The sequence below is a fragment of the Colias croceus genome, chromosome 23, assembly GCF_905220415.1.
Source record: "Colias croceus chromosome 23, ilColCroc2.1".
NCBI classification, from domain to species: Eukaryota; Metazoa; Arthropoda; class Insecta; order Lepidoptera; family Pieridae; genus Colias; species Colias croceus.
In genome coordinates this window covers 778,463-791,450 of record NC_059559.1, presented here as the reverse complement: position 1 = coordinate 791,450, position 12,988 = coordinate 778,463, and the positions used below count along the sequence as shown (strand labels likewise).

At 35.6% G+C, this 12,988-nt stretch overlaps 4 protein-coding genes and 1 long non-coding RNA gene across 8 annotated transcripts in view; 1 reads left to right on the top strand and 4 right to left on the bottom strand.

The window, feature by feature from the left end:
* Positions 1 to 867, bottom strand: part of LOC123702208 (dynactin subunit 1) — a 46,225-nt gene extending 45,358 nt beyond the window's left edge. Inside the window, exons 1-2 of the mRNA XM_045649888.1 lie at positions 697 to 867; positions 419 to 617 (exon numbers count right to left, since the gene is read on the bottom strand). Of these exons, the coding sequence (XP_045505844.1) occupies positions 419 to 595 (177 nt within the window). The 5' untranslated portion in view covers positions 596 to 617; positions 697 to 867. The remainder of the gene's footprint in view (positions 1 to 418; positions 618 to 696) is intronic.
* Positions 868 to 4,781: 3,914 nt separating this feature from the next.
* LOC123702431 (eukaryotic translation initiation factor eIF1) lies at positions 4,782 to 5,625 on the bottom strand. The gene has a single exon (XM_045650179.1). It carries the CDS (start codon positions 5,471 to 5,473, stop codon positions 5,141 to 5,143), a length of 333 nt encoding a protein of 110 aa, XP_045506135.1. The 5' UTR covers positions 5,474 to 5,625; the 3' UTR covers positions 4,782 to 5,140.
* An 85-nt stretch (positions 5,626 to 5,710) lies between these two features.
* LOC123702430 (protein D2-like) lies at positions 5,711 to 6,345 on the bottom strand. Its single transcript, XM_045650178.1, has one exon. The coding sequence runs from the start codon at positions 6,325 to 6,327 to the stop codon at positions 5,767 to 5,769; it is 561 nt and encodes a 186-aa protein (XP_045506134.1). The 5' UTR covers positions 6,328 to 6,345; the 3' UTR covers positions 5,711 to 5,766.
* Positions 6,346 to 7,560: 1,215 nt separating this feature from the next.
* LOC123702534 (piggyBac transposable element-derived protein 3-like) lies at positions 7,561 to 8,296 on the bottom strand. Its single transcript, XM_045650310.1, has 2 exons — positions 8,091 to 8,296; positions 7,561 to 7,876 (listed from the first exon to the last, which is right to left on the bottom strand). The coding sequence occupies exons 1-2, from the start codon at positions 8,102 to 8,104 to the stop codon at positions 7,561 to 7,563; spliced, it is 330 nt and encodes a 109-aa protein (XP_045506266.1). The 5' UTR covers positions 8,105 to 8,296.
* A 950-nt stretch (positions 8,297 to 9,246) lies between these two features.
* Positions 9,247 to 12,720, top strand: LOC123702336. Of its 4 annotated transcripts, none has more exons than XR_006752857.1 (3): positions 9,247 to 9,264; positions 11,487 to 11,663; positions 12,277 to 12,720. It is a non-coding gene; the product is annotated as an uncharacterized LOC123702336 (long non-coding RNA). The 4 variants fall into 4 exon arrangements; XR_006752856.1 differs by lacking the exon at positions 9,247 to 9,264 and adding an exon at positions 9,324 to 9,341; XR_006752858.1 differs by lacking the exon at positions 9,247 to 9,264 and adding an exon at positions 9,376 to 9,398.
* Positions 12,721 to 12,988: the final 268 nt, after the last annotated feature.

Here is a 12,988-nt window from a genome sequence, read left to right as displayed (position 1 = left end):
CCCACGGGAAACATCAAGCAATTCTTAAGCTTCATCACTACATAGTATAAAACAAAGTCGCTTTCTCTGTCCCTATGTCCCTTTGTATGCTTAAATCTTTAAAACTACGCAATGGATGATGCAATATTTTTTTTAATAGATACAGTGATTCAAGAGGAAGGTTTTAGTATATAATTTATTAGGTTTTAGACAAAGCAGGCGAAGCCGCGGACGGAAACCTAGTATCTCATAAAATGGTACATTAGTTACATCACTGTCAAATATCATCAAAAGTCATTCAGTTGTTACTGTGTGAGAGAGTAACAAATATTCATCAATTCTTACAAACTTTCACAATTATGTTTATAGTAAGATCTGAAAATGTATGAGGATGTTTTATTTTAGTTTTTTAAGCAGTTATTAGATTGGTATGTCTCACCTGAAAATAAGCGTGGCCACGAACAGTCCCATTATTCTTGCCTTTAGGTTCGTCCAGAATAATTCCTATCCATTTACCGGACGCGAAAGTTGGATGACCCATGTAGGCGACTGTGCCTTTAACATTTTTGCCAACCACGGCCACCCTCTGCCCCAACTTCAACTGTTTATCAGACATTCTTATGCCAGAATGAATAAACCTACAAAAAAGTACGACATTATTAATAAAAGAATAAAATTTTCTAAAATTGTTCATATATTATGACTCTATAAGATCACCTTATTTAGAAGTTTCGTTGACTTTTTATTATATGAACAATGCTATATTTGAAAAATTAATACATCGCATTTTTTTATTTAACAAAAATGTAGAATTATAATTGGGTTTGTTTCTTCAATGCCTGTTATTTTTATTTGCACCAAAAAATAAAACCGAAAATTCTTTGCGAATGACAACAGACAAAATCAATCATTGACATCGATGTCAGAATCATCTGTCATGTCCACAGACAAAATATTCTATATATTGTATTGTATGTCATTTTCTCGGAGTTTATTTTGCGTTCTACAAAATTCAAAAGATTACATTAGGCCTTCAGGCTATTTGTTTCTTCTTTTTTCCCAATCATTTTTTGCTCACTTATCCATCAATAGTCAATACAATACAAACATAATAATATTATCTTAATATTATGTACTTATTATAGGAAATGGAGGCATTGAGATAATCAAGAAGCTTATACCTATCTAATACACTGGAGATTGCACTATGACCATTAACTTGAAACAAGAAACTATGACCTACAATGACGTCAGTCATGTTTTTTGTCTCTTTCTGTCGAGTGACCACGCTGGTTTGTAAATTCAGGATTTTTCAAATAGAAAAAACTAAAAATCATGGTCTATAAATAATAACGACATATATTTTTAACAGTATTTATATTATAATATTACTGGTCATACTTTATAGGTACATACAATTTTAATTGGTATAGAATGATAGTTTTAAATAACTTTTGGCTACAAAGCTTGGATATGAACCGATATATAGCATTAACATCCTTTGTAAATAGAGGAACGTTGTGTTTTGCATCAGATGCTGTATACCAAATTGTAAGCTACTCAGATCTTCTTTTTAAACGCGTTGCTTCGACGGGTCAATTTCAAGCCAAAATCATCAAAGAAAAACTGTTTATAGCAGCCTTGCACAAATTTCAGCTAACTTTACAAAGTTTATTTTTCAAAAGGTATGTTTTTCTGGGTCGTAATCCTCATTAACCTTGATGGGCACATATATTTCTTTTTATTTTACTTTTTGGAAAGCTGAAATACGTAAAACAAAAAAATATGAGGTAAGTTAAAAAAGTACATATAAATTTCAATTTAAAAACGAACAATCTTATAACTACATGTGATTGCAATACCGATGTCGTGTGTTGTTTCATTACTAGTAACAATCTTTAAAATAGTGTTCTAAATTTTCATCATAATATTGTTATTACAATATTATATTCTCTTCGCTATCCAAAAAAACTTGTCATCATGGTTACCTTACTTGTTAAATTTGTTTATTGAAAACTTGTTGAAAAATGATAAAGTATTAGAGAAATAACAAATTTAACATGACTGCTTACTAAAATGATGCTAAATTAGACAATTTTTGCCTTTGAAATTATTCTAAACAGGTAAATGCATGAGTATTGAGGAATATTGTAAATAACGTAAATATACACTTGCCTGTGAAATTTTATGCCAGAATTTGGTGTCCAAACACTTCTGCAATTTTGCACAATACAATGCATTCTTTATATTCGGAAAATATTCATTAAATAAGCAACAATATTAACTTAAATATTCGAAGCGACGCAATTTTTTTGACACTTATGCCATATTGTCAAAGTGAGAGTTGCTACAATTTTATTATGGTAACTACCCATAATCAGGGAGTATCGCTTTTTAATAATTGGTTCAGATACTTATTTTATTTAGCATAAATAATAATTGTCTCATCCAACAATGCTTCTGAATGACGTGGTTGGCAATTTATCAACATACTCATGTACAAAAACTAACCTTTTGCACAGAATATTACAGCATACATAGTAGCCTTGGGAAAACTTCGTATTAACAGTGGCAATACCAAGTTAGGTGTGAAAGTGATAAAAAACATGAACTGGGCAATATTTTCTTGTTACACGTCAAATGTTCATACCGAAATCTCCAGTGTATTAGATATAAGCTTCTTGGAGATAATAATACTATGTATGGAGGAGACACTGTGAGGAGACACCACGAACAAAATCTGTGCGCCATTTTTTTGCTCTAAGTTTTAAAAATTATTATCTAGTTACTTAGGTACTTACCGATGAAAGTAAAAAGTTATTCCTTTGCACTTTTCCGTATTATTTGTATTATTTGTGCAATATCGTAACACACACGAAGGCTTAATTGATGCGTTTCACTTTAAAACAAATAAAAAATGAGCGTGCAGTTACGCCATATGGCGTATGTTGAGCGGAACATAAGGTGATGTAGGCGGTGTCGTCTCCATATGTAGGTATATCTGAATGGATGGAGGATGAATTTATTTCCCCAAATATTGAAAGTGCTCAGTACTGGATTGATTACCGTTTTTGTTTTAATATACTTTTAATATAGCATAAAGCTTTGCTATAGAAAGGGTAACAATATATAAGTTTTCCGCCCGCGTAGTCAAAGGAAAATCAGCACAGTCCCTGTTCCCGTGAAAAACCTATTTCCTTTCTCAGTTTTTAAACTATCCTTGTACTTACCAAAATTTCATCCAAATCGGTCAAGTGGTTTAGGCGTGATAGAGAAACAAACATACATAATATTATGTAATGATGATATACTACATATCTTAATAAAATTTGTAAGATTAGCTTTCTGTCCACATCGAGGCATTGAAGATCAAGAACTTCTGAAGTCCGGATTAAAAAAAACCTGCATTAAAATCCGTTACGATACTGTAGATAATTGTCGCCACTTGTGTGCCATTTTTTAATAAAATATATCACCATAAAATATATTATAAGTATTGTCTATTTTATTATACACTAGCGGTCCGCACCGGCTTCGCCCGTGGTACATATTTACGTTTTCTCTACATAAGAACCATCCTCGTACTTCAAAGAATATAATAAAAAAAGAATTAAAGAAATCGGTTCAGCTGTTCTAAAGTTATGCGCTTACCAACACATTTTGGGATTCATTTTTATATTATAGACTAGCGGTCCGCCCCGGCTTCGCCCGTGGTACATATTCACGTTTTCTCTACATAAGAACCATCCTCGTACTTCAAGGAATATTATAAAAAAATAATTAACGAAATCGGTTCAGCCGTTCTCAAGTTATGCGCTTACCAACACATATTGCGATTCATTTTTATACTATAGACTAGCTTACCGCCCGCGGCTTCGCCCGCTTTCTCTAAAATGACTGTAGTAACTAATACTAGTTTATGGTTGACTGGCGGAGGCTAGGAGCAGTTAACTAGGCGTAGGTGTCTTCTGTCTTCGAATGATAATGTCTGCGTCAGGATGGCTGGACCAAGATATTTTGGAGGTTTGAGCAATACCCAGCTCTATCGAGTTAGATTCAAGAGGCTTGAAGGATATGGCATTATTGTTTTTCATAAAATTATCTGTATTCAAACAAATTTCAAAGCAACAAGTAGGTACTTAGGTAGACTGATTTCAAATGGACCATATTTTGAGAGTTGATTGACGTAGGTACCTATCTAAATAGGTATGCATAGGTAACGAATGTATTAAAATAATTCGCCTGATAGAATGCTGATAGATAATTTTGTACACTTCAGTGTACAAACGTATTTAGCATTGTTACGTTAATGTTAATATCAAACAAACAAATGAAATCATACACGACAATTGCGAAATAAATTGTTTATATTATTAATATAGCAACCTATTGAAAATATTGACGAGTGGATGACCTCAACATTGTCTTGCTAAGCGAGATATAATGAGGACATGACTCACAGCTTCCTTGTAAGATACTTTGCAATACGTCACATAAACGCAATTTACTCATGTATTTTCTCGAATCAATATCTATTTCTATTAATTGTAAAAAATATGAACGTTCGTGTGAGCGTTATTGTGTTAAGGTCACATATTTTATCTATAAATTATTGGATCATGGATGTTTTAAATACGATGTGATATAATTATAAACTTATTTTATTGTTTAATGCGGGGTTAAATGCATTCGATGACGTTTTCGGTTTTTGTGGAGGGATCCTACCTGTTGGCGAAACCTACTTTCACTGTTCATGATACCGTTATAGGACATTACCTGAGGCGTTAAATGAAAGATGCGAATACAAAAACATGTTTAATTATTGAGACACATCATATACTTATTACAGCAATTTATTAATAATGTCGCACAAAAACAAACTGATTTATTAACTATTTCGTTCGGCGTTAATTGCAACTAAAGCTGTCCGAGTAAGAGACGGCGTCGATTAGTCAAAAATACATTTATTTTTATAAATTACAATATTTCTGGGAGACAGCAAGGCACAGGGCGCGGGAGGCCACGAGGGCCGTTCGTTTTCTCTCTGTATATATCGGTGCTTTCTAAATACATAATTATTCGATTATAGGGTTACGCGCACGATCTCATAATATTAGAAAACTATGATGATGTCACGGTGTTGGACATGTTATGTAGAGGCTTAGAAGCCGTGAACTTTGAGTTGCTCGGGCTTAACAAGCCCCGACTTGGTGAGCCACTGGCAAATATTCTCGCGCTGGTCGCCCTGCAGCTGCAGCACCTCGCCGTACTCGGGGTGCTCCACGACTGTACCGTTGCACGCGAACTCCTTCTTGCATGCCCGCACAATCTTCTTCAGGTCATAGTCCGACGAGAGGCCTTGTACCGTTGTTAGCGTTTTGCGTCCGTTCCGCTGTTGGATCCGGACGTGGACTAATCCATCTTGAACATCGTCTTCCGAGCTTTTGATAGCATCGGCGAATGGGTCGAATGTGTTGAGATTCTGGATGGACATACGATATAACGTCTCTACTCTTTGTTTCAATAAAACACTGCGATACAACGCACTAATGAGTTTAACTGTCACTGATAACGCTCGGTGCTTGTGGCACAGACAGCGCAACGACCAATTTACGCAAACTCCAAAATGTAATGGCGGATGATATGGCGAGTTGACCAAAAAAATGAGTATGTCACGCGGAGGCGGAAATCGTTATCGATCGCGACCATAGACAACTGCCACTATTTTTTTAAAAAGCTGCTTCCACACAATTTTGATTTGTCGGTTTTTATTAAACAATAAATAAATTATCCCTTGAGTTTCGCATATAGTTTCGGGACATAATCATCATATTTAGCCACATAAAAATTTCCAGCAACTGGTGTCCCCAATTTGAATTGTTGAGCAAATTTTGAAATAGAGAATTTGCCTCTTTTGTTTCCCGAATTATTAGGCAGTTTGGAAACTTTAGAAAAATCGCATTTTTCTTGTTGTCTGAATACTAAAAAAACATATCGATGTAGACCTGTTCCTTTTGGTGGACCCGAACCAATATAATCTGATAAAACTTCACCCTTGTTTATGTCACCTCCATAAATATTTCCTACTAACCAATGGTGCCATTCTCTGAATTTGGGATTCTCTCGACTTGGTGCATCAGGGTCAACCATGGCTAAGGTATAATATTCAGTGTCTTTACTAGCCCACTTTACATTAGGTCTGTCTTTAACTTGCGTTGGCGTTAGTTCTTTTCCTAAGTCAACGGTTACACCGCTAGGATATTGTATATTTAAAATTTCTGATGGCGCTATAGTTGTCACGTCAGGAATAATACAATGTTGTTTAAATAATGTTTGCACATCAGACATTATTGTTCCTTATAGTCCTTCTCCAGTTTTATAATTATTATTGTCTAAAATATAAGAGTTATCTGGTTACCATGGAAGCGTACGTAACAGAATAGGAGAATGTTTTATATAGTCTGTGGTTGTTTTTAAATATTTACCGTGATCTTGACCGTGACATTATATGCTTGCAACGTCCTTGCAACTATTTTTAAAACGTAGAATATTTTTTATAGTTTTTGAGAAATATAAAAATAACTGCGTTAAAAACAACCGACTTCAAAAACGGAAAAGTAAGAAATAAAAAAGATTTGATATTATTAATTACTACATATTATTTTTATGTGGTATTTACTAAAAAGGTTTGATGTCGGTGCATGGGCTTAACCCAGATAAGCCTGAAACTAAAATTTTCTGAAAATTTTGAAAAAAGTTACATTATTTAGTTTATTAGATCTTATGCAACATAAAAAAAATTATGAAAAAAAAATTAAGTGTAAGGCTTTCAGGGAAACAGCCGTCCTATATGTAGGACAGTAGGATAATAAGAGGAAATAAAAGACCATTTATGACAAAACAGAATGTAATCAAAAAGTGTAGTTTATAAGATAACTATTGATTATATTACCCATTGTTATATGTAATTTACTAGATTAACACTATTTATGAATGATATATTTCAAAACACTTGACACACACTCCAACATCACATTTCTTGCAACGTGTCAAACCCTAACCGTGTAGCACCAACCCAAGCTTTGAACCCGTACCTAATAGGTTTACCTTTTATGTGCTGTTTGCAGCCATGTCTACCATAGTAGGGGATCATGGCCTCATCTACACTGTAATGCTCTTCAAGAGGAGAAAACTCTAAGAACTTTTTATTTAGAAGTGTAACTAGGGGGCGTACTTTTGTGTATTTGTCTTGCAAATCCAGATTATCATTGACATGAAGGTGGCGAAAAATAAAGTCAAATCTATCCCTAGTCATAGCCGAGCTGATGAATTCATTCTTTGTATCAGGGGAGTTTTCCCAATACATTCTTCTACGGGGGAGCCATGAATAACCACTAACCAACAATATGCCGATGAAACATTTCATATCTTCAGTGGTTATGTCTCCAGGCAAATTCTTTTTGACAGCATATATTTTATTGCTCTCTGACACCAACAACGAAATAACATCTTCATCTAAGAAGTTTTCAAACCACTCAATTGGGCGCTTATCTTGGCAAGCGCCTTGAACATCTGGCCAATTCACGGGATTTTTTGCCAAGTCCCGTTTTCTCCATGCGTAGGTCGCCTACGTTTAGTTCGACCTGTAGAATCAGAAAGTTCTTCTTCTGTATCACTCACCATAATCTGCCCTTGAATCATTACTTCAGCCGGTTGAAGCAGAATGTTTCGTGGCAAATTATTCGAAGTTACATTATCTTCTTCACCCGAATCTTCGTCAGTGAGACAGTCAGGATCAACAGGAGGAGGTAGAATACATATCAGTCGTTCTCTATAATCTTCTTCATTATCAGAAACATTTTCTAAAGCATCTAAAATTTCATGCGCAGCTAACGGTCTGTAAAGAAAAAGTTGTATTATTGTACTAAAATCATGTACCTATATTATCCTACTGTCCTATATATAGTACGCTAGTATTTGTAACAAGTTATTCGTAATTTATTTATATTATTTTGCTAGAATATTTATTTAGTACAAAAGTTAAGGTTATCAACTAGATATTGACACAGAAAAAAACAACTCACGAGTAAAATATAACTTTTTATACATACCTGTCATTTGCCATGTCTGCAACGCACTTTTACTACACACTTATAAGGTAAAATATAAGGTAAAAACTGTTAAAATAACTGTTTTTTTATTTTTTCTAATAAAGCTGACACGTTTCTTACTGCAAATCATAAGACTAAATAGTCTTAGATAAAGAGGGTATTCTGTTATCTTTTTTTATTTCTACTGTCCTAAATATAGGACAGTAGGCTTATCTGGGTTAATACTAAGTGCTTAGTGTTTGGCACCGACTTCAAACCTATTTAATAAATAGCACATAAAAATAATATGTAGTAATTAATAATATCAAATCTTTTTTATTTCTTACTTTTCCGTTTTTGAAGTCGGTTGTTTTTAACGCAGTTATTTTTATTTAATACTTTTTAGTGTATTTTTCAACACGAATCAAACGAGCCCAAACTCGATAAAGTTGAGTCAATATATTACTGAGTTCCTATGGCCCCCTTCCGATTCCATCATCAGATCAGCTCCATGTCATGATAATGTTTCATCGCTATCCAATTTACATTCGTATACAAAATTTCAGCTCAATCGGATACCGGGAAGTGAATCAAAATTACTTGCTACATTGAAATTAAGTCATCGAGTACAGACAAAAATGCTCATAAAATAAAAACTACTAGGCCTAGCCGAATAAAATTTTTATGGGACCAATTCGACACCATCCCGCATCGAACAAAAAAAGAATCACGTAAATCGGTTCAGAAACCTCGGAGTAATCGGTGTACATACATAAAAAAAAAAAAAAAAAAAAAAATATACCGGCCGAATTGATAACCTCCTCCTTTTTTTTGAAGTCGGTTAAAAATGCTTCCCTTTTCCAATACTTTGTCTATGGCAAACCGATTATTGATATAACCTTGGATATAACTTTTTAGTATAGGTACAGATAAAAAATAATTGATCCTTTCCAACGGTTTATTGCTCTGAGTTTCCAACTTTGACATATCTACATAAAAAAAATTTATGACATTGACAGAAAATGAAATTATGACAAAAACCAATGACTATGTGATTCCTTATTCATTGACAAAAACGCGGGAAACTACAAACTTACAAAGTGCGGGATTGTTTTTAAAACTTACCTATCTAATATTTTATTTTATATTCTTACCAGTAGAAATTAGAAAAGTACTAATGCACCATGCGCTACGAGTAGACCCCGTCCTAAATCTTATCTAGTTCTAGGAGTGCTAGGAGTATAATATGTGTTCTGTGGCCCTATGAAACAAGTGTCTATTCACTATTGCATAGTGTTTTCTTCTGGTTTTCTTTCGCGGGACAAATCTGTAAGCCTTGAAACCACTTGAGCATGCTCAGGCGATGATGCTCGGGCCGCGCGTGCTCAGGCGTCTCCACTTGAGCGGCTCGGCCAAATGAGCTGCTCATTCGCCTGAGCATGCTCAAGTGGATACAAGGCATTGCAATAACTGCAGGGCTCGGAAACCGGTTTAAATTCTTAACCGGTTTCGGTCATTGACCCCAAACCGAAATTGATTTAGGTTAAAGGTTGCACTTTACCGGTTTTTACCGGTTTATGCGAAATACCGGTTTTTCATTAATATTGGTTTTGGTGGTGAAAATTAACCGGTTAAAACCAAACTGTTACATAAGGATCCTCGGCCCCCGCTACCCTCGCTCGACGGGCCTGGACGTTGCGAAGTCATTTAGTTACAAAATTCTTAATCGCACTCAAGTTCGCAATTTTAGTTTATATTTGAAATTTGAATTTGATAACTAGATTTCCGCCCGCGGCTTCGCCCGCGTTTGCAAAGGAAAACCCGCATAGTTCCCGTTCCCGTGGGATTTCCGGGATAAAAACTATCCTATGTGTTAATCCAAGTTACCCTCTATATGTGTGCTAAACATCCATACATCCATACATATATACTTACAAACTATATTTTAGAATAGAATATATTAGATATATTAGATACTAGCTTCCGTCCGCGACTCCGTCCGCGCGGAAAAATTAAGATTTATTTTTTTCTACGTATTTTTCCGGGATAAAAAGTATCCTATTTTATGCCTAGGATAATAAGGTATAATTATACCAAGTTTCATCGAAATCGAACCGTTAGTTTTCACGTGATGCCTGAACTAGGGATTGCAATCCGGCGTCATTTTCAGTCCGGCCGGATACGACCGGATTCCCATCAATCCGGCCGGATCCGGCCGGATCCGACCGGATTGATTAAATCAAGATGATTTTCGCTTTTTACGCCGTTAGTACACTGACACATTCGCGTGCGGCAGCTAATCTCTGCGAAACTATACTGAGTAGCGAAATATCTGCGGAACGTTAGTAAACAGCAATTTTTTCGCAACTTTTTCGCAATGCGTCTGTGTAATGGCCATTTCGCATTTCCTTGCGAAACAATACTGAAAAGGACGCAACTATTTCATCTATCTATGTGCTAGAGTGAGACATATCATATGCGAAAACCTGCCATACTACTGACAGATTTTTCGTTGTTTCGCTGCCGCACGCGAATGCGTAGGAATACTAACGGCGTTAGTACAAAATAAGCGAGTTAATCAAGTGTCACTGCACTTATATGTAGGTAGTTTGTAAAAAATAAATCACAAATATATAAAATCGACTTTATTTCCTAACCAATGTTAAGACAAAAAGACAACAAGAAAACAATTAAGTAAGTACTGTAGGTATAACTAGTTATAATTTACGACGTAACGAGTAGCTCAGTCTTTATAGATTTCAGTTTCACAGATAGATCAACGACGACGACGATCGGCGACGAACGACTCGCACGCATGAACACTACGCACAACGCATTTTAAGTACCTACTCATGCAACAGCTATATTATTTTCCCACAAACTGCTAGCACCGGATCCGGTCTTCGGATCCGGTATATTAGTACCGGATCCGGTAACCATTAAATGATGCCGGATCCGCCGGATTACCGGATCCGTTTTTCCGGATTGCAATCCCTAGCCTGAACATACAGACAGGCAAAAATTTTTTTAATCACATATTTGGGTTTGGTATCGATCCAGTAGCACCCCCGTGGCTGGTATTTATTTTTTCAATATTTTCAATGTACAGAATTGACCCTTCTACAGATTTATTATATGTATAGATATTAGATTCACTATATCTTGTGGCAAGCGTTAAAAAATGAGGCAAAAATAATAAAGGAATTAACCGGTTAATTTGGGTGTCAAAACCGTTTGTGCAGAAGTAACCGGTAACCTTAATCATTTGGGTTACTTCGGTTACTTATAAACAGTTCACTTGTTTAACCGGTAAATGAAGGAACGATATATTTACCGGTATATAATCTAAATTAACCGCTCTTTTCAAACCGGTTCCGAGCCCTGGGCCAATAAGTATTATTAGAAGTATGCGTTTAGCACAGAGCAAGTAATTGCGTTTAGTGGTTATCTATTCATGTTAGAGCATGTGCATCGACAGAAAATGGAGCCAGGAACTTCGCGAAAAGATTATAAAAATCACCGATATTCTGGTGCGAGAAAAAGTCGCAAACGAGTTCGTGGACAAATGAAACGCTATCACGGATTAGTGAAAAGGTGCCTCCTCCACACTACTCGCGAAGTTCCTCGGCGAAGTACTCGGCCGAAGTTGACTGAAGTCCGCGGTGCTACACTACACACTCGTTCAACTTCGCGAGGAGCGCATACGTTCATATTCAGAACGAACTTCAGGTAACTTCGTGTCCTTTGACTCGGGCGCAAAAACCGACAACAAACGGAAGTCGGCCGAGGCGAGGTAAAGTTTCTCAGTCTACGAGTTGGACGAAGTAAGCCGAAGTGCCCCTCTACATTATTCTATTCGTCTAACCTCGTTCAACTTCGCGAGTAGTGTGGAGGAGACATAAGAAAGTATTCTAGTTATTTAACTGTACTAATAAAGCACAGAGCAAGTAATATAAGACTAATAAAGTACTCAATACTTTCATATTAATATTGAAAATTCTATCAAATTAAGCACAATAACACTGAAATCCTCTTGAGCATTACTTGTTACTTTCATCTACAGTGCCACAAACTTAACTGACCCGGTGACGGTGTCACTGATGTTGATTTTAGTGCCGCTAAATAGTATTTCTTTGATTCAATGATACCCCAGTTTTGTAATATACCAGAAATTAGCACATTATGCTCAATTGGGCCTCTGTTACAGATATGTAAATAAAAATCTACAGCACCCTGCGACAACCATGTTAAAACAATACTTCTTTGAGAAGCACTTTCGAATCGTGAATACACATTTTTAACAATTACCACCGATTCGGAAAGCAGCATCTATGGGAGAACCGGCAAGAAACTCCATATTCTGACCAATGACATTTCATAATTGCAACGGTCCGTGACATTGTAGCAAAATGAAAAAAAAAAATGTGCGACCAGCAGGCCATCATTGACAAAGTTTTGATTTTTAGGTGCTAGTCCAGATGGTAATGTGGCATAATTAATTGAAAGGTCTATTTGGTATGAAGAATCAAAAAGTTCAACAGCACGGTGATTATGGCCTGATCTCTTACAGGCCACATCCCACCTTTGGGACCATCCACTGGCCTGGCAGTTACTACCACCCTAAATAAAATGCTTCTCTTTAGTCATAAAATATTTTTTATTATTTAAACACCCCAGAATTTTCCTTTCTACCATAAGATACATATATCTTCAAATATATTACGTACCAATGAAAAATAATGCCATGATTGAAATGATAACTTTATTCGGGCAAACATCACCTATCACTACTTAACACAAAAAATGATCATACACTATCAATCTTTTACTGAGAGAGTATCTGTTTGTATGAAAATGCTTAGTTCAGAAAATAGAAGATCAATTACAAATATTTTTTCATTATTGGATTTATAAATGAT

Coding starts and splice junctions, on each gene's coding strand:
- LOC123702430 (XM_045650178.1), bottom strand. CDS start 6,327: ATGTCTGATGTGCAAACATTATTTAAACAACATTGTATTATTCCTGAC.
- LOC123702431 (XM_045650179.1), bottom strand. CDS start 5,473: ATGTCCATCCAGAATCTCAACACATTCGACCCATTCGCCGATGCTATC.